The sequence below is a fragment of the Protopterus annectens genome, chromosome 6.part0, assembly GCF_019279795.1.
Source record: "Protopterus annectens isolate FY-2018-M chromosome 6.part0, PAN1.0, whole genome shotgun sequence".
Lineage (NCBI taxonomy): Eukaryota > Metazoa > Chordata > Ceratodontiformes > Protopteridae > Protopterus > Protopterus annectens.
Window position 1 is genome coordinate 1,033,503,181 of NC_056737.1, and position 22,414 is coordinate 1,033,525,594.

Here is a 22,414-nt window from a genome sequence, read left to right on the forward strand (position 1 = left end):
AGCAGGTGGGATTTCAGTAGCAGATTCAGCCAAGCTGGATGAGGCCTCGGTAAGTGGCAAGAACCGTGGACTCGGTTTCAGCCGAAACCGAGACACTCGCGGTTGGCTTAACCGCGGTTTCGGCCGAAACCGCGGACCGCGATTGTCGGTCCTTTTCCTTGCGTTTTTTAGAAATTTGCGTAGTCGGAGTATCCGACGGCATAATGTAAGCAAAAGCGGAGCCGAAAAACTCTTCAGCAAATTCAGACCGACGCCTAAGCGTTCGTCGGTTGAAAGAAGCACAGGCTAGACAAGCTGCTACGTCGTGGTCTGGGCCTAAGCAAGGTAAGCAGTAAGAGTGGAAATCTTTATGAGGTATTTGTTTCCCACAATTTAAACAGTTATTCACTTTTTCTGACATCGGCTGAGGCAAGAAAGAGTCCCCAACGGGGTACTTGGCTTTTTAGAAGTCTTCGGTACTTGCAGTAGTAATCTCTGGTTCTGACCGACCGGCACTTGCAAACAGCTTCTGCTTCGGGCGCCACGCGGCAAGAAAGACTGAGGAAAATGGCATCGGCTGATGCCTTTATACCCGAAGAACTGCAGCTATGACGTCGGGTGAAGTGCGACACCAGCCAAGGCCAGACCCAGACTTTGGAATCCGGCCGACCGAAGGGCTGCCTGACGACAGGACAACCCATTTGTAAGGACTGCAGATGCATCCTTGAAGGACATCCATAGATGTCCTCTCTCTTCTATATGCTGCAGTATTCATCACATGAGGGAGTTTGCCTCCGGCTGACTCGTACGTCCAGCCAGTATAGCAAAGTCTTAATTCTACTGTAAGGTACATATGACACTGCACATCATCCAACATACGTCAGTTATAAAGACACGCTGAATATAAAGCAGATGTCAGCATGCAACAACCTTAGAACTGAATGCCACCAAGCACCAGCATGGGCTTAGGTGAAAAAATATGCCACCAGGGAAACAGGCAAACATCAGGGGGAAGGCTGGGTGGGGTGAGGATGGGGTAATACTGCAGCATCTAGAAGAGGACATCTATAGTTATGGCAAGATTTTACACAACTATTCTATGTCCTTCTATTCATATGCTGCAGTATTCATCACAAAGAAAAATGCCAAAGCTCATGCATTGGAAAGACTGGGTGTACAACCAGAAGCATTTTCTACAAAGCCATGCAGAATAGCTCTGGCAATTCCATTCCTGGACCTGGAGATGACATCTAGTTTATAATGTTTAGTGAATGTATGGACTGATGACCAGGTAGCTGCCCCAGGACAGAATTAGTGTCCAAGCCCTTAAAGAAGGTTCCAGTGGAGGACACTCCCCTAGTAGTATGTGCCCTAACAGGAAAAAAACACTCTTCCATGGGTGGAACAACAAAGAAATAGCTTTGGAAGTCCACGAAGAGATACTTTGCTTGGAAACAGGTTGACCCAGGGCCCTTGGGTGGTAGCAAACAGGTGTTCAGATTTGCGGGTAGGTTTTGTTCAGGTAGTATCAGAGTTGCTTGTGCAAGTCCAAAGTGTGCAGAATCCTCTCACTGGAGGATTGAGGGGAAGATGAATAGACTGACTGAAGGATAATTCATTAACCACCTTGGGCATAAAGGAAGGATTAGTATGGAGAGATGCTCTGTCCCTGTGGAAGACTCTAAAGGGGGGATTAGACATCAGAGCCTGCAACTCTGAGACCCTTCTGGCAGAAGTAACGGCCACTAACAGAAGTAACGGCCACTAACAGAACAGTTTTCCATGTGCAATGCTGCATAGAAGAGGAACTTGCTGGCTCAAATGGGGGCAGGGCAAGTTTAAAAAAAACAAAATTGAGATCCCAAGAAAGAGGAACTGGCTTCCTTGGTGGTCTGATGTGAAGGACTCCTTTAAGGAGCAGTTTAACTTCCAACCTCGAGGACAAAGGAGGTGACATAGGCAGACAAGCAGAGATAGCTGAAAGGTGGGCTTTCACAGAAAACAGCAGCTCACTCACCATCAATTAACATAGATACTGGATGTCCCGGTGGTTTTGTCTTAACAGTTTTTGTAAATCTTTTTTGAGGCACCAGATGGAAAACCTCTTCCATTTGGAAATGGAGAATTTCCTAGTAGTGTGTTTTCTGGACTCCTGCAGAACTTGAAACACGTCCTCTGGGAAAATGTGTCTGATGGGAACTAAAACCCTATCACATACAGGGTCAGGTTCAGAGTTGACAACTGTGGATGCACTACAGTTCCCCAGTCCTCTGTGAGTAGATCCATCCTGTGGGGGTAACTTGTGGTGACTGCCCTTGGCTAAATGCAGGAGGAGGGGGAACCAATGCTGTCTTGGCCAAGAGGGAGTCACCAGCAAGATTTTTGGTTGATCCCACTGACTCTTCAGTAGGACCTTTTGGAGAAGTGGGAAGGGGGAAATGCATATAGAAACATCCCCTTCCAAACAAAAGACAGAGCATCCACTTTCCATGCCAAGGGATGTGCAACCCTGGCACAAAATGTGGGAAGTTGTCCGTTCATGAGGGATGCAATCATATCTAAGGTGTACCCCACTGATGGACCAGATCCAGAAACACATCCCTGTGGAACATCCATTTGTGAGATTGGGTCATGGACCTGCTTAATGCGTCTGCCACCACATTCTGGGCTGAAGGAAGGTAAACAGCCTGAATAGAGACTTGACTTTGTATGGCTAACTCCCAGGCTTGTAAAGCTAAGTCTGCTGAGGAAATGAGACTTCGTCCCCCCATTTGTTGACATACCAGAGGACCATGGTGTTGTCCGTGAGCCATCTTAGTACCCCCCTGGGGAAAGTATGGGTTTGAAGATTTGAAGGGAAAAAAATCAAGGCTCTCATCTCTTATGGTGATGTGCTCCTTTATCTGGGTTGTAGACCATACAACCCTGACCTTCTAGGACTGTATAGGTGCATCCCATCCTGTGTCTGAAGCATCTGTGTACAACTCTTGGGTGGGAAGGGGTGGCTGTAGCGGTAGGCTTGGATTCTTGAAACCCAAAGAATCCACCAAATTCCTTTTTTAGATGAGGCAGGAATGGAATAAAGTCCAGAAGATGGAGTGTTGCATCCAAACTGTACTTTGAAGCCAGTGAATTTTTCTCATGTGCAACTTGGCAAAAAGAGAAGTATGGGAATCGTGGATGCAATGAACCACAGGAAACATAGGAATTCCCTGGCAGTCAGGGATTGCAGGGGTAACAGGCCCTTGAGATAGGGAGGAAAAAACAGGACCTTCTCTGTGGGCAGAGAAGCTAGCTTCATGTCTGTCTAAATCCTGCAGCCAATTAAACTGTGGTCTTGTGAAGGGGTCAGAGAGGACTTCTGATAATTTATTATGAAGCCTGAACTCTCCATCACAAAGGTAAGATTTTCTTGAAGAAGGTCTGATGACTGGGCATAAAGGGGCAGATCTTATAGGTAATGGAAAATCTGTATATCCTGTAGTCTGCAGTAAGCTATGACATGAGCTAAGCATTTTTTGAAGACCCTCGGTGCTGTGGACTGACCAAAGGGTAAAGTACAGTACTAAAAATGTGAGGAAGCAACAGGAAAAATGAAGCAATTTCCTGAACCGAAGGTGAATGGGGATATGAAGGTAAGCATCCTTGATGTCCAATGGCACCCATAAAGGCTTGGGTTAGAAGGGTGGGTAAAGTTAGCATCCGAAAGATGGGGGACTTTCAGAAAGGTATTCAAATGGGAAAGGTCCAGAATGGGCCTCCAAGGGCCATCCCTCCTGGGAACCAAAACAACCTGGAATAGAATCCTTTCCCAGTTGGGAGAAGGGGACCTTTTGAACAGTCCCTTGAGAGAGAAGAGCAATTGTTCTTTTGGTGGTTGTGGGATAACCCCTGAAGGAAATGAGAGTTTCCCAAACCATGAAATATCCCTGTTTGGTGATGGAGAGGATCAAAGAGTCCTTAGGTTATCAGATTCTAAGCAGGTGGAGAGAGTGAGAGGCCAGAGGAGTGGATGGCCCTGGAGGCAGGTAGTCAAAGGCTACAAGGCTTGAACTGGGGTTGAAAAGGTGGTTTCTGAGAGGGTGCGGATGGAGTAGACTTTAAGAAATTGAAGGAAGGCAAAACTGGTTTCCTAACAAAGGGGGCCTTAGTAGTGTAGTTCCTCTGGAACCAGTGGATAGGATAAACGAGGATATATTTAAGATCCTGTAACTCCTTACCTTTCTCTTGTAGTGATATAAAAATGTCTACACAGTCAAGCTACCAAATAAGACTGTCTAGAGGGGCATCCATCAGCTTGGCCTTGAAATCATCAGGTAAAGGTTGTAACCTAAGCCAGGACTACCTCCTCAGGACTGACCAAGAAGCCACTGCCCTGGATGAGGCATCCCCAACATAACTGCACTTGAAGTGCCTTGTAATCTGAGCTGAACAGTTGAGAAGGGAGGACAACTCAGCCATGATGGGTGAGTCAGGGAGCTCTGAAAGCAGCTTTTCCGCATCTGACGAGAGCCGGGGAGTATTTGGCCATTAGGTTTGATAACTGCCTTGAAGGCCAAAGTAGCAGAGGTGTAAACATTTCCCCCCAGTCTCTCTATGATTTCGCTCTCCTTATCAAAGGTCAGTAAGGAGGAGGACGGCAAAAATTTTAATGCCTTGTCAGCTGAGACCGATACAGTAGCTGGATCTGCAGAAGGGGATTTGAAGAGGAATTTGGAGTCCTCAGGCACCTTATAAAATCCATCTGGATACTTGGGAGCAGGAGGCTATGAGTCCGGACATTTAAATGCAGCTGTAAAGGCATCCAAGAAGGCTGGAAGAACCTGGGGGCAAGGGGTAATGGCAGAAGGAGATGGAGACTCCATCTGAAGGAGATCACAATACCTCTTGTGAATGTCTGACACTTGGCAGCAAGTCCCATTTGAAAAATTCTTTCAACTACAAAATAGTTTCCCCAAAGGAAATATCCTCCCCAGGGGAATTTGTACTATTAGATTCCTCCCTCTGATGAGGCATAGCCCAGAGGGGAAGCAACTTTGGTAGACTAAGCTAAGGACTCATCACCTGATGATTTGTCCTCATTTAAAGAGAGTCAGCAGACGTCTGCTTAGAGGGTAGAGGGAGAGAAGGCAGTAAGAGGAACAGAAGCAGCCGAAGGCTGACGCAGTGTCACTAAAGAATTGAACAGGTGTTGGGAAAAGGCCAGTCAACCCAGAGCTTGATCCTGTGGAACTGGAGCAATGTATTTTGTTTTTAATTTTTTCTTGTTAGGAGCTTCCATATGATGGAAGGTGGATGGGCCAGACGTTTGCTTGCACTCCATGATGTCCGTATGCACATCCTCCCGCATAGTGATTTGGGTGATGCCATCAGAAAAAAGTCATGGTTGCTCCCTTTCACTCATATTGGACGCCTGCGATTCCCTCATGGACGTGCTGGTAGGGTCCTTCATGGCATTCACCATGCTACCCACCGAAGGGCCATCAATTCATTCTGGGACAGCCTCCAGGCCTACATTAGCCTCGAGAGAGACGCCCGGAAGAGAGGGAGCAGCAGGAATATCAGGCCACAGTTTCTTGGCCTTTTTTGATTGAGGCTCGTCTGAAGGGCCTGATGTAGTCTCCATCTCACGTGCTAATTGCTTAAGACGTTGATTCTCTAGATAAAGCTTAAGGAAAGCTAGACAGCTCCCAAGGGTTTTGGGAACAAAGGACTTACAGATAACCGCAGGCGATATGGTAATGGTCTGAGCCTAGGCAGAACAAACACAGGTTGTGAAAGTCCTTATGTGGAATCTGCCTTCCACAATGACACTTTGCTAGCTGATAGGAAATCACCAAAATACAAATATCCAAAATATGAAGAAAAGAAACCCCCCAACATGGTGCTTATCTGAGCCAACGTTCACGACTAATCTGGTGAGCAAACATCCGGAGCAGGCAATCGAACAGGCGGCAGAAAAGTTCTGAGGTTGGTTTGTGCTGACATCTGCTTTATACCCATCTTTTTATGACTGACGTACATCGGAAGACATGCAGCGTTGCACATACCTTTCAGTAGCATTAAGACTTTGGTATACTGGGCAGACGTACGAGTCAGCCAGAGGTGAACTCCCTCATGTGATGTATACTGCAGCATATGAACAGGACATCTAAAGATACTTCTGCTGAAACAAGGTCCATGTTTGTAGCAAGGCACAGCTGTACTAGGTGAGATCTTGTGATTGGTTTCTTAGCTTCCCCCACTATAAGCAGTGCCCCCAGTAAAACAAATGTCTGAAGCAATGAGTGCTAAATCATCCATGGTCTCAGCCTTAGATTTTTTAAACACTTATTAGATGATCACTAAAAGAAAACAAACCATATTAATATTTTTCCATTTACATCCATTATAAATCATATATCGTTTCTTTCCTTGTAAATATAATCAGTCCAACATTACATAAAATGCTAAATTCCTGCCTTCCCTTAAACCCCACTACTCCTGCAGAACATTAACCTCCGCATGTATTGTTTCCACAGTATCCATTTATTTCTATGCAATTTGCTCCTTCCCTTTTCTAAAGATCCCTCTTGAAGTTCTTTTCTCTTTTACAATGTTCAGTACTTCAGATACATTTTTTTATGGTTTGATTTCTATTTTCTAGTCATTGCTTTTTGACAGCAACCAAAATTAAACTTTAAGGCCTTACTATGGCTAAGCAATTTAGATGCTGTATCCCAGCTAAAGAATCATTTAGAGTCATTTACTCACCCAATATATTTGACAGAATACTCTGTATGGAATTTTTAAAATCTGCTAACTCATTACATGAATACGCTCCCCAGTTACCTCTTTCTTCCCCTACCTCCAATATTTTATATCTACCCGAGGAAAAATTCTTCGAAGTCTGCTCAGGGTATAAAAATACAAATGCAAATGCGTCCAAGCAAATAAACCCTCTGGACTTTGCTGCATACTTGTTTGCCATAGATTTGCCCTCCCACTGTTATCTTCTAAATTACTTTTCCAGTCTCCCCTCCTAAACCTTTCTAATCTCTCTTGATCAATTCTTATATTTAATATGCAATATTATATATGCCCTATTAATTATCACTTTTTAAACAGCTTGTGCTCTAGACTCAAAAACAAGAGCAAGATTTTCACCTAATAGTCCCGTGTTCCTTTCTCTTTGCCTATATTTTGACAGCAATCCCTGATATGGAAGGCAGTCTCTAGCCTGCAGTCCAAGTGTCTTCTTGGCCTCATCAAACTCTATTACCTTTCCCTCTAGTTATTTGCCAAGTTCTCCAGTAAACTCCAGCCTCATCTTACCCATTTTCTGTACTCCCTTATTTGCAGTCAATCCTTATTGGCAAAAAATCTCCTTCCTCCACTCTCATGTAGGCTTAATTCGTAGAATACTTTGCTACTTTATGAATATTCTACTTGGTTAATATTCTCCTTTGGGATGTGCATCGAAAATCCCACTCTTTCTTGAACTTCCCCCACTTTACCATCCTTTCTATTTTGACATACAACCTTGTGCTTGTATTATGTACATGATCCTCAGCTATGCAGCTCTAAAAAATATCCCTTCAAATCAGAAGCTCCAACCTTATCCCCCCCCCCCCCAACCTTCCCTACTGATAGCAGGCTGAGTTGTATTTGATGGCATTTCCTGAGGGAACAAGTCCTTAATGCTCTCTCCAAGGCCAAGAGCACTGCATTATCAGGCCCAGACAATATTTCAGGATGCCTTCTAAATAGTATGAAACAACCTATCAGGGCATATGGAATTAGTATTTAACTGTAGCCTCGAAACAGTCTTCGTCCCTAGTGAACAGAGAACAGCAACAGTCATCCCGCTGCACAAAGCTGGGCCATTCATAGACCCTGGAAACTACAGACCCACAAGTCCCACTAGTCTTGTATATAAAGCCATGGAAAGAATTATCATGGAAATGATCAACAGTGAAAGTAATCCTCCAGGCACTGGACCCAAACCCAGTTTGGTTTCATCAAGGGCAGATCATGCCTAGACAACCTGGTGGACTTCTCTGAGAAGGTAACCAAAGCAATGGAGGAGGGCAAAATGGTTCCCACTGCCTACCTTGACCTGGCCAAGGCATATGACATAATACCCCACTCAGGCATAGTTATCAAGTCAAGAGGTTAGGTACAAACTCATATCCAGTGGATAGCCAACTGGCTCTCAGACAGGACCCATGGAGTTGGAACTGGGGAGTCCACCTCTACAAAGAGGCTAATCACAAGTGGAATCGCTCAGGGATCAGTCCTTGGAATGCTCCTTTTTGGCATTTACTTCTCTGAAGTCAAGGCCAATGTCAATGGTCTCTGGCTGACTAAATTTGCAGAGGACTGCAAATCAGGATCTGCCTCTGAATCCCACACTGAGAAATGTTCGCCAGGAGTGGCTGACAAAAAAATCAGTGTCAGAGCCATGGACTAAAACTAAATGCCAAGAAATGCATAACAGCATCTTTCAGGAAGTCACCCCTGGGCACTATCATATTGACAACACACCCCTTAGAGTTCAGCCAGTAGTCAGGGATTTAGGGACACAGATAGTAATCTAGCCTTTGACCATCATGTGTCTACAGTACTGAGGAAATCATTCTATGTTGCGCAACTTATAAGCAAAAGTATGGCATCTAAGGCCATGGAGGTCATTGCTCCACTGTATTTGGCATTCATCAGATCTATCAGAGTACAATTCCGCCTTTAGTATGTAACCTAACCAGGCATATCCAACAACTGGAATGTCTACAGAGGTTCCTCACTAAAAGAACACAGGGAGCAAGTAAAATGTCCTATATGCAGACCACCTCAAGGCCATATCCCTGTACTCTGCCTCCTACAGGCTTTTGAGAGGATATCTATGCCTGGCATACAAGCATAGTCCGACCCCACTCTGATGGATCTCCTGCATACCCACCAAACAGCACCAGAATTACCCATTCTGAAGACCTAAATCTTGTCTGTGATATAAATAGGATCCGCCGGAGAGACAGGTATGCATCCCAGAGACTACCCCCACCTATGGAACAGGTTTTCCATCCATGTGAAGCAGAGTTCCTCCTTAAACCAATTCAAGTGCAACTTAGACAAATGGATGGGGAACAAGAAATTCATCCTTGGTTTGGCACCGATGTCTCTAATGGACACAGACAACCTGTAAAGGTTTCATCTTCCAAGCCCCTGCTTGTAAATGCTTCATCTTCCAAGAACCTATACATACTTATCAAGGGTATCTGAACTTGTCAGAGATATGGGATGCATGGCTAGGCTTAAAATGGCCCCTGTGGTCATTAGCCTAGTAAACACCTAAGAACTTATGATAATCCTATATCCTCTTACTCTTTTTTGAAAGGATCAACTTATTCCACTTAACTCTTGCCTTCTTTTCCTCCCAGAAAAAAATCCTTCAACTTTATTAATGTCTACAACTTCTCCATTGGTTGATTAAAAATATGCCTGACCCTTGCATAAAACTAAGGGGGTCTAAACATTTTCACTGCTTGGATCTTACTATCCATAAATAAATCTTCCAGTTTCCCAGCTTTTGTATTACCCTCTGTTTCTTCCCACATATCCCTAGCTGCCCTAACAGAAGCCTTGTTGAACCATACTCCTAAATACTTCATCTTACGTTCCCATAAAAGTAGTTATTGCTGAAGCAATCCATGTGAGGGTACATAATTTATGGCTATAACCTTTGTTTGATATTCATTAATTTTATATCCAGAAAAGAATTTAAATGATTTCAAAATGTTCCACAACACTGATGTATTCTTTTTTGGATTTATCAGGTTCAAAATATCTGCAAAAAAAAAAAAAAAATTTTCTTGATTACCATACCAATTATATCCTTGTATTTCTGAGTCTATTTTATTTGCCAATGGCTCTAAATGTAACTAAATAAATGTACAAAATGGAGCGACCAGTGTTAACCAAAACCACTAGTACAAAACACACACAGTCAGCAGTCATGAAATCTCAAAAAGGTTTTCTTGTGTAGTCGAACACAAACAATAGCAACCAAAGAATTCAGCAATAAAATCCACTTTAATAGTAAAACTGGAAAACCACTGGATTGAGTGCTTTCATCCCCTGACCAGGGATTTCATCAGAATCAACACTCGTTTCATTTGAAGCTATTTAAACACACATAAAATGATGTTGCAAATTAATTAATTAGTAATAAACAATTAAAAACACTACTACCAAAAAAAAACATGTAAAATCATATACAAAAATGTTTTTACTTGTTAAAAATCTTTTTGAGATTTCCTGACTGCTGAGTGTGTGTGTGTTGTACTAAATATAAAGCAGATAAAGGAGAAAGAGGACAGTATAAACACTTTATAACCCTTATTTAAAATTGAAATGGAACTATATGAAGCTGGGATCTGAAGGGTCTTTACCATCTTTAGGTAATACAACCTCCACAGCTTTCAAGACATTGGCGCTTTGCCTCCTTTTAAAGTACTGTTAAATAAAATCTTCCACGTCTTTATCACATTCTTCCCTCCTAACTTCAGCAGTAATGTCATTCGTTCCTGGAAACTTTCCTGAGGATTGATTGTAAATAACCTTTTTTTTACCTCCTACTGTAGTAATTCAGCTACTGATCCTTACCTACATTGAACCTTGGCATTACTTAAGTCTTCCATAAATATTTCCATTTCTGCTCTTTCCACATTTCTCTGCATTATACAAAGTTTCATAAAATTTCCAAAATAACTCTACTACCACTATAGGACCTCTGGTTATTTTGCTTGTAATACATTCCTTAAATTTAGCACCAATCCTTTAAACTTTTTGTCCAAGTCATTGTGCTAAAAGTTGTCATGCTCTAGAGTAATCAAAAATAGTTGCTTAACAGCAATCTTTAAACTCCTGTAGGTGGGAAAGCACCAGTGTCATTTTCACTTCATTACCCTGCTTTATTTTAGTTTTTATCTATACAAAATAGTTTTTAGATGCGTCTTAAAACTTTCAATCAAATGCATTTTTCTGTGAAGTATAATTTCTATCTAGTATAGCCAAGTTATTATACCTTGAACAATATGAAAATTCTGTCAGAATTCCAACTACTGAAATTGCATTTTCTGTAACTAATATTGTCAAACTTCTTCAGAATTCTCCTCTCATATTTTTCTCTTTGGTTCCCTGGACAGATCCTCACCACTACACATCAAGCTGCAGTCCCCACCTCTAAGTACTTTTCCCTACAGAAAGCTAATTTCTCCCCAAATTTTCTTAAGCTCCAAAAAGGCAGTTTTTAGTGGAATATAAATACATGCTAGCGTAATCCTCCTCCATTGCCAATAGCCTCTTACTACTGTAAATCAGTTTTCTTTTTCCCCTGTTATTATTGACAAATGTTCTAGCAATTAGTACAATTACTCATTTTCCTTTGTCCTTGATATTCTGCTGAATATCCATCCTGAAATCCTCTGTCAAATTCATATGCTCATTTCTTTCCAAATGTCTCATGCAGCATTGCTATTTGCACTCTGCATTTTTTAAATATAATTCAGCACACTTTCCTTTTTGTCTAAACTTGTAAAGCCATTTACTTTTCAAGGCAATATGGATAGTGTAGCTATTATAAAAAGCTGTACCCACCTATTATACAAATCAGTTTTTCTGAAAGTGCATTTCCACCTTTTGTGTTACATGTGCATGTCTCAGCATTAGACTAAGTCTAGGGTGCAAGATCATTATGAAATGGTCCACTGGTTGAGGTAGTATTGGTCTTTCTCTTGTTAGACACAGCAGGAGGGAGAAGTAATGCTTCTGGAGACAAAGGGGGGCTATTAACAGCATTTTTGGCCCCGTCTCCTTTACCTTAAGTAACATCCTGAAGATCAACAGTATCACAGGAAAAGTGGACAGAAACAGACCCGCCCATGTACAGAAGACATCTACTTTCTACGAAAGCTCTTGGAGCTGTTTCCTACAGCAAAACTTCCTAAGTTGCTTGTTCACTAGGAAAGCAAAACAGCAGATTTCTGGCACACTACATCTGTGAATCAAATCCAACATCACCTCTGCTGAGCATCCCTTTATGAGGTTCTGACTGCAACTTGCACAGTCAATGCCAGGGCATTTGCCTATGATGGGATGAAAGTTTTACTGATGGTCAAACATAACCCTTGGGCCACTTTCCAAGGTTGTAACACCAGTCTGCAAAGTATGAGTGTGGCTACCTGTAATTGTTGATGTAGCGCAGTACTGTGATGGTGTGTATTAAGATGTGCAGGTACCCTTATCCTGATTTGCATGAATGCTTCTGGTGCTAGTGTTACATCCACTTTTTTTTTTTTTTTTTTTTTTATTTATGGGCTTTTATTTAATAAATGTTGGGAGTTTAGCATAATGGTTAAAGGTGTTTACCTGCAGGCATAACATCCAAGGTCAAAGTTTGATTCCTACCTTTGAGAAGCACAGATAGACTTAAAAAGGCCTGCCTGAATGTCACTAGCATAGTAATTACCTATGAACCATGTACCAAGTGTCCCGGATCGTCAGAAACCCCGCATGTGCGCCCCCCCCCCCCACGACAAAGTATGAGACTCATAAGTTAACAAACATTCCCTTGAACTAAGGTGTACCCAGCTTTACCATCATGAGACCTTTCTGATACAGGGCAAGAGGGTGATGACTTCCCTCAAATTGGGACTGTTGACATTATCTGTTTATGGTGCATCACTGCATTTTCTTCATATGAAGCCTTGTGAGGGGTACATCAAAATGCAAGATGCCATGGAAACCAGGATCCTGACAAATTTCCTTGCCATGATAAAATCTCTCATTACACATCTTAATCTGCAAATAGGAGGCAGATAGTCTAGTGGATCAGGGGCTTAAAACAGAACCTTCTCTACAGGCAGAGAAGCTTTACGTTGTTTTGTGATCAGCAATAATCCTAGCAAAACTACCTGTCTTGCAGGAACCACGAGACCTGGGGAGGTTAAGGGATACAACTCAAAACATGCTAGGGTAAACTGCAGGGTATTCTGACACTCTTCAACAGCAGTCAAATGAATAAGGCAGTCACCCAGGCATGGAGAAGTTGTGTATGCCACAGTCCCGCAAAAGACAATTACTGCAGCCAGGAATTTTGTAAAGACTCAGGGTGCAGTAAACAAGCCAAAGAGCAAGGAAGTGAACTTCTAATAGACTCCACATTTTGAATCAAACTGTGTGCACAATCCTTGTGATAAGTAGAGACAGCTATGGTTTAAATCCATAGGAACTGTGAAAGCCAGAGGGTGAAGAAGAGGTAGAAGCCCTTATAAGGGGAACATTTTGAACTTGGACACAAGTACTTTAGTACTGAAAGGTCTAGAATTGCACATGCTCAGGTGCAGTCACAGCTGTACATATTACTTCTGGGATTTTTGCCTGTGGGATCCCAAGACACCTTGTTGACTTCTTACTGGGCACTAGAAAGGGTCATGAGTAGAACCCTGTGCCCTCTTCTCCTACTGGCTCATATTTTATGGCTCCCAGACACTACCAAGTCCCCAGTCAACAGTGGAATTAAATGAGCTTGTTCACTTTAAAGGAAAGAAATTAGTGGTGCTGCGGTAGCGTTGTCGCCTCACAGCAAGACGTTGCCCCATTCGATTCTCAGCTAGAGCGTCTTCTGTGTGGAGGCATGCGTGAATGAGCGTGCCTTCGTTGAAGGTTGTGTGTCAGGGCTGGTAACTCGGCACGTAAAAATCTACTAACATTAGCAGACCGGAGTTGCACTCTGGCGACCCCTAACCGGGATAAGCCGAAAGAGACAACTTTAAAGGAAAGAAATTAATTGGAGCCTATGTCAACTGAACTGGAATTTATAACCCTGTCCGAGAATGTTTAGGACCTACTGGTCCTGGGTTATTCTGGCCCATTCCTCTTGAGAAAAACCCAGGCAGCCTCCTATTTGCAGATGAAGAGATAGAGTTGTGCTGTGTACTCTGTACTGGGGTAGAGTTGAGCTGGGATTTTCTGGATGGGGAGAGGGCAGCTTGACTTGAGTTACAGTTGTCCTCTGGGGTCTTGGTCCTGAGAACCCTCAGGTCTGCTCCTATGCTTTGCTTGAAATTCTTACATCCTGGCCTTTCCTTTTCTGATGTTTTCTTTTCCAGTAGTCCAGGATCCTGAGGAATTTCCATGTCACAATACAATCTCTCACTAATAGTCTGGAGGACATGGGACATAAAAATTGTCTACAGGCAAGAAAGCTTTCCATTGTTCCTTGTCCTAAAAGGCCTAAACAGCAACACTACCCATCTTGCAGGAGTCGGGTGACACTTTGGGAATAAGGGGCAAGATTTTGAGGCAAGACCCACTGAAAATGGAAGCTTGGGAATGAAAAAAATTGCTTGATTAACTGCTTGGTCCTTGCCTTTGACTCCAGTCTAACTTTCTTGGCAGGGATCAAAAGAGGAGATTGCCTGAAACAGCATTAATGAGCACCAAATTCACATGATCTGGCAGGGCTGTCTCCTCAGCCAAGTATGTTTCTCATCACTGACCCTGTAAAGCTTCTGCCATGCATGTTGCAGCGAGTGCATCAAAGCTAATATTTCTGAAGTGTTTAGCGATATAAAAGTCTCTGCAAAAGTTAAGCATAGCCTGCTTCAGGCCCTTATGATTTGACATCTCTTATGGTTTGCTTAATCACTGACCAAGGAAGGATTCCAGGAATTTAAAGTAGGTGTTTTCTGGCAGTTCAGTGTACTGAAGACCACAGTAACAAGTGTAATAATTCTTCCAAAAGCAAACGAGAAGCCTACCTTCTCATTGGTAATGTGGTTCCTAAAATGAAGTCGTACATGGTCCCTTGCTGGAATACAGGGACAATAGGGTTGGATCAGCTAAAGGGCTCTTGTAAAGGAACTTATGGACCATACCAGTGAGGCAAATAAGAATGCATCTTAAGGAACAGCAACTATTTTGGCTGCGGAAGGTCCATGAATGTTTTTCAACTTAGCTGGGCCTTAAGAGTATTCCTCCTCCATCCTATGAGGTGTGCGCACAAATAGATTCACTGATGAAGGAGCAGAGGAGAAGGTAACATCTGTGATCTAGTCATAAAAGGAAAAGTGGGGGGATCTTCAGGTCTGGGGCATCAGAATCCTCTAAAGGTAGGATCAATACTCTTTCTTAAAAGGAACCATTGACACATTTGGGATTTCCAAAACTAGCTGCTTGGATTTACGCTCATGAAATCCTGAGCCATTGGAACAGGTCCTTGGAAAAGGCCTGAAAATGGGACATGTTAACTATCTGCTTGGCCAAAGCTGGGGCAGGCTAGTAGATGCTGTGGTCTTCAGTACTTTGGGCCTTAGTTTCTCATGTATGGGCTACCCTAGAGGCTTAGGTACACCATTGGACACTGAGAACTTCTACTCAGTCTCTCAGTATGTTCACTCAGACTAACAGGTGAATGGACACCACCCTCCTTTTTGCAGTGCAAACCATGACTGTCGGGCTGTAGACACCCCTCGGCAGCACCTCTGAGCTACCCAGTGTTGCAGTAGTTTTGGTCAGGGAAGATGTGCCAAAAGCAGATGGTATGGCAGCCTCCAGACGCGTCACATTAGAGTCCTCATCTCAAGAGGACTCTAAGCACATCAGTGACAAACACACCTGATACTGACGCAGTCAAACCTAGGGAAACGCTTTTATTCATTCAGTCTACCTACTTCTCTTTTTGTCTCCTTCAAGCATTTTTCAGAATACCTGTGTTTCTGAGGGAAGCTTTTCCAAGCCTTGCCAGATGCCAAGGCAGCACAGGACCAGGGAGGCATGCCTTTTGAGAGATGTGGTCCCCGAGAAATTTGGCTCTATAGTGCACTGTCCTGACTGTAAGCTTTGTACAACACTTACAGCCATCTGTGTCATGCTGTGGGACCTAATCAAGAAAAAGCACGGGCTGGGAAAAATCTGTCTCGGATTTGCCTGCCACACACAATGCAGTTATTCTGCTTAGCAGAAAGCACAGCATCGATGTCACTATCTGACAAAAAAAAATGCAAAACTCTATAAAGACAAGAAAATTTCCCTACAGAATTCTCATCTGAAATCCCTAAAAGCATGCCAACTTGTAGTACTGACAATACTGTGTCACAATGCAAGCCCCACTCTGACTGTGGCAATAGATCTGAAAGCAACACTGGCAGATGTCCTCCTTATGCCACTGACATCTTTGTGGAAGAATGTCAGCCAAAGCCAAGAAGGGAAGGGTAAAGCTCTGGAAGTCAGGCCAACATGACCCTTCAGACAGTAATTCCAAGAATTACAAACATAATAATGAACATTACCAAATAACATCTCCACTACATATATTCTGTAACATGAAGAGGTTATGTCTCACTCACCTATATATCTGAGGTCAGGCAAAACCAATTCTGAAATTAAAGTGGAGTGGGGGAATATTCAATGTATTTGCATGTTTCAGAGAAAATAACCTGCTAATCAGAGTAAACAGAAAGGAAAGAAATTCTAGTCACTAGTGCCAGGTGGTAAGCTCATGTACAGCTTTGGGCAAGTGAAACAGTGCAACAGTCATTTGCTGTGGGCAAATATCCTTACATTCACTGCCAGATGATCCAAAAAGGCCACAGGAAACAATCAGGTTACTCAGCCTTTCCACCTGGCTAATGAGTTGGGCAATGGTAGCGTCTTCACTCTGGGATATACCTTACTCGCTAGTACAGAAGCGAAGGAAAATCCCATCCTAAACTCTATCAGCCAAAACAAAGCACAGGCAAGGGTACAAGTCCTCACTAACTCAGGACAAGATCCACATCTACTGGTACCAGAAGGCCATGCCTGGACCAGACATCTTAGGGCAAGGAACGGTGTTAGGAAGTGGCCTATTCTCCAGGATTCAGTTCTCTCTGTTAAAGTGCTACAGCTGAGGGCACATGACACTGTGTACTGCCCCAGAGTACATCTCAACTGCTGTCATCCTCCTGTGGGTGGAAGGACGAACACTAATAGACTTATGCCAGTGCTTCTCCTAAAAAACAGTAAAGAAAACTTCAGTGAAGTCCTTTGTGCAATATGTCAGCCAAAGGACTCTTAATGGATCCCAGTTTAAACAATGGCTTGTAGTAGCTTTTTACAAATAAAGGTAAAGAGCAAGACCTTAACTGCACATGTGGCAGCAAAGAACTGAAGGGCTTGACTATTCAGCATGTGACATAACAGCATGAGTAAACGCAGAACTGTGACTGACTGGCAATAGGATAAATGTAATTACGGGACTTTAGAGAGTGCCATTGCATCATACATTTCTCATTATGATAAAAAATGCCACCAATCTGCAAAAACTCACAAAAACATCTGAACTTGAGCAAAAATATTTAGATGCATCATATGCTCAAAAACAAGTTTTCACTGTGCAATGATAATTTGATCATGACTGTAGTGGTTATTGATCTATTAAGAGCTCACTTAGATTACTGAACAGCATGCAAAAACATTTTTTGGTGATGTACATTAAATGCAAATGTGTAACAAACTAGTCCACAACATGTAACCGGGCTGAAATAATTCCTGTATAACTATTCAATAAACATTACAACTTAAGATACAGTTAGCTCTGTTTATAACAAAGTAATGGGATAGAATGTGAAACTGTCAAAACTCTACAGCAATATTTACAACAGATTTTCATAAACACATTTTATTCATTACTTGGGAAGCTGGCACAACAGCAGTTACTGAAGGACTGAGGTTTTCTTGAGGATCAAGTTCCTAAAAAGACAAAAGTAGTCATGGTTAAGTCTAGTATCCAGGAATAGAATAGTTATTTAGAAGAGACACTGTGGATTTTTTTTAAAGGTTAATACATTCAGTGCAGTATTTATTCAAGGTAATGTGGTTAAAAGCAGTGTGTTGACTTTAAGAAGGTGTTCCACAAGCAAAATTAAAATACAACAGAAATGCTCTTACCATACCAAATGGCCTACAAGGAAACTCCTCCCTGACAGGGTCTTTACTCTGGATTATCCTACCCACCAATCATAATTCAGCATTTATTTTCTGAAGTTCCAACACTGAGGAATGGAGGCAAACTCAAAGTGATATACATCTAAACGCGTACGAACAGAGTTCTTCTATCATGCCTATTTTATCGCCTATCCACCAGTTAAGCACCTTCCTGCATCTCTATTTTCACTCTTATACTACCAAATGATATTACCAAATATTTCTCTGAATTGCTATAAATCAAGTCAATCTCACCCGAGAGACTGTTCACACAAGGAGGGACAGGGAATCTGACTAGAGAGGATTCTCTTCTGTAGGATGGATCCAGTAAGAGACACTAATTTTAATTATTTCACTGCAGACATGGAAAAAGTGAATGTCTGCTTTCTGAAGTATTACAGACCCTCTTACTCATGATTTAGTGAGTACAGACCACTACAAATTGACGATTAGAGTCCCTTTAGTGTGCAGCGGAGGAGACTGACATCTTTGAATCTTGTTCTACCAAATGGCTTTTTTTTTTTGGGGGGGGGGTACAGTCAGTACTACCTAGAGATGGCAGGGTACCAGTGTGACTAACTAGTAGTAATAAACTGATTAAAGATAACCCATTCTGTATAAGAGAGATATACATCTGCTAACTTGCTGAGCAAACTGGCGGGCAACAGAAAGCAGCAGCTACTACTCCCTCATAGTTTACTTGGGAAGGGGAACCTATGTTGCAACTACAATAGATTATGGAGCCTACAAAAGCATAATCATCCTCTCCATTCATGACATCTGTTGCCCCTTCCACCTACCCCATGAAATCCACAACAACCCTGTCCTAAAAGGTTTGGCATAAGTTTACCACCATCAATGCCTTTTTGGGGCTGTTGCGTTACTGTAACTGTTTCCATCCCTTTTTTGATTCAATGCCCTTTCTCCTAAATTTGACAGTCATGCCTGTCACAGTTCTTCTCTCGTACAATCCATCCATGTCTTTGCTGTCACAGCTGTTCCTTGATGTTCTTTTCAACCCCACTGGGAACCACCGTCAGTCCTAACACAGTTTGTACTTGTCAGTGGGTCCTTGTTAACAGCGTGCACCAATTCTACTGTTTCCATCATTTCAAACCATCATCGGACTGCAAAAATCAGCCTTCTTGTGATCTTGTTACATATATTTTCTATGAGACTTGGAATGCCCAACTGGACTCACTCATCTCTAGTTTCTTCTAAATTATAAATCACTGCAAATATCGGACTGGTTGTGCTGCATCCTTACCTGAAAATGAATTGCTCATCTCCCATCTTGCTTTCTCCTACTGTGTATTGCATTCCCATACTTTCATGCAGTGTGACAACAGTCCGATACCTTAATACTGCCAATAGTTGTGAAATTTCTCCTTTATTTTTGTACACCGCCACTAGAATACTTATTTGTCAGTCATCTGGGATATGCCTACTGCTCTGCAGCAGTTTCTCCAACTCATCCATGGGTGTTACTTGGCAGAAGCATATGTTATGGCTCTCAACTTACATAGTGTCTTTAGACCTCTATTCTACACATACATAACTTAAAGTCAGTTACTACTTCAAAGATCACCTTAAAACACATTTCTCTTTCTCTATTACACCTCTCTATATACACACACATTACATACAACATATATATATATACACACACACACATATATATATATATATATATATATATATATAGTTTCCTATGAAACCGTCGAAGTAACATTACAACGACTCTCGGAACATCGAGACTACTACATCGAAAGCGAAAACCGTCAAGTTACAGAACATCGAGTTTATGGAACATGTTTTACCATGACACAGAAATAGGCGTGTTTCCTTTTCAGTTTAAACCGTCGAGTTCCAAAATATCGAAACTGAAAAGGAAACACGCCTATTTCTGTGTCATGGTAAAACATGTTCCGTAAACTCGATGTTCTGTAACTCGACGGTTTTCGCTGATGTCAGCTTTTGATGTAGTAGTCTCGATGTTCCGAGAGTCGCTGTAATGTTACTTCGACAGTTTCATAGGAAACCATATATACACACATATATATATATATATATACATATACATACACACATATATACACACACACATATACATACTTTATATAAATATATATATATATATATATATATATATATATATATATATATATATGGGTTCATGTCAAACCAATGACATGCTAAAATAACGAAAGTCACTACATCGAAACGAAACCACAGACAGTTCAAAACATCGACAGTACATTTATACGTAAGTACAGTGCTAACATGGGTCCTGCAAGGGGAAAGTAAAGGATATGATATGATACTGTACCCATACTACTTCCCCCTTGCAGGACCCATGTTAGCACTGTACTTACGTATAAATGTACTGTCGATGGTTTCGTTTCGATGTAGTGACTTTCGTTATTTTAGCATGTCGTTGGTTTGACATGAACCCATATATATATATATATATATATATATATATATATATATATATATATATATATATATATATATATATATATATATAAATATATATATATATATACACACACTTACAGAACTTGTCTCCTTTTTTCAACATACTACTGTGTCTGATGGTTTAGTCCATAAGCAAATCGGAGAGCCATGAATGCCACCTTTGCATTCTTTAACTATATTCTTAAAAATCTTGCATGTTCAACAAGTCATGATTTGCTTTCGTTATACAGAATTTGCTTTTTACCTGCAAAGGGGACACCAAAGGCTTCAAACTTTTTTCAGACAGCTCCTCTAACCATGCTGGGTTGCACTGTATCCAAACATGGAATAAAACACTATTAATTGTTTTGACCCTATGTACCTTCGTTGAAGGTTGTGCGTCAGGGCCGGCAACTCTGCACGTAAAAATCTACTGCCAATCATTAGCGGACTGGAGTTCCGCTGTGGCGACCCCTAACCGGGAAAAGCCGAAAGACACAATTGTTTTGACCCTATATTAACAGACACAGGCAAAAATACGCAGTCTTCAGTTCACAGAAAATCTAAGGCAAGCTTACACAGATTATGCACCTCTAGCTGTCACCCGAATCCCATTTGATGTTTTCTAATCTTAAGAATTTGTTTGTGCCAGAAAGGCATGCAGTTAATTTTTTCCCTTAAAATCAAAAGATTATCCACTATTTTTGAATAGTAAACAATCCACATGTTTTTTTTTTTCTTCTGCACAATGGAATGCTATCATGTTAGACAAGATGTCTTGCTTCATAATTTTGGAGGTTAAATCTCTAGAGATTTTGACAAAGCTGACAAAATATTTTCTACTAAGAGACAACCTCTATTTGACTTGCAAAGCCATGTCTGACCCAGCTCTGTTAGAAATGCTACATCTAAAGAAATCCCAATCCCTCCACACCAGACACTCAAGAGACCTCAACCTCATTACCAAAATCAACAGAACATGCTGGAGGGACAGGTTCATAACCCAGAGACTGCCCATGCTCTGGAATAGACTTCCCATACATGTCAAGAGCACCTCACTGGCCCTCTTCAAGAGGGATCTTGATGAGTGGATGGGAAATAGAAAATTCACCCCAGGAATCACTCCAGTGGCTCTACTTGATAGAGGCACTGGGAACTAATGTCAGGCAGCATGATACCAGGGTATTTCTATGGGCTAGGCTTGTAAAGGCTCCAGGGCCATTTGCCTAGTACACACCTATGAACCTATAAGTATACTGCAATTGCTGTTGAAATTGCTGATATATTAATGAGATGTTGGAAATTATCAGTAGATCTCAGTCTTTGAAAAGGTCACCCCCTACTATTTTCATTCCTAAAGTAGGAGGAATAAAGGGCGTTATCTATTTCATAATTATTATTAAAAAACATGCTTTGTCTAGGATTTTAAAAATAGTTAGCTTGGTACCCCACTGTGGCTTGTGTGTCTAACAAGTACAACAATTTGACAACATTAATGAAAGAACAGCTTTAAGAAAGTGTACATACAACAAAAAAGTTATGTACTCACCATTAAGTTCCATATGTGTTGTCCATCTCACCTTCATTCTTAACTGGTTGGGTTCAGAACCGATCCTCGGTTCCGACTCGGCCGTATACAAAAGCTTGAGGTCTTCCACTAGCATTTGGCTTAAACCCCTAACCCATCATGCTCTAGTAAGTCTCCTCAGATCTTGTTTGCTGATATAACAGGTACCAAATAAAAACTATAGCATACCTAATAAGAGTACTGAAAAGGGTCGGAGTACATTAATTACCAATTGTAACCTCTGGGTCCTCCAGGAGCCCAAGGCTGGGGGAAGGAGGGTGGGATGTAAGAATGAAGGCGAGATGGACAACACACATGGAATGTTATGGTGAGTACATAACTTCTTTATTTTATTTTTATTTATTTATTTATTTTACATTTGTTAACGGGGCTAGTCTAGCTGGA

General features: G+C 41.7%; 1 protein-coding gene across 1 annotated transcript in view; it reads right to left on the reverse strand.

Annotated features, from left to right (window-relative positions):
* The window catches only part of PAPOLA (poly(A) polymerase alpha), a 1,404,594-nt gene that overhangs the window by 78,912 nt on the left and 1,303,268 nt on the right, over positions 1-22,414 (reverse strand). Inside the window, exon 19 of the mRNA XM_044073612.1 lies at positions 17,689-17,748. Within this exon, the coding sequence (XP_043929547.1) occupies positions 17,689-17,748 (60 nt within the window). The remainder of the gene's footprint in view (positions 1-17,688; positions 17,749-22,414) is intronic.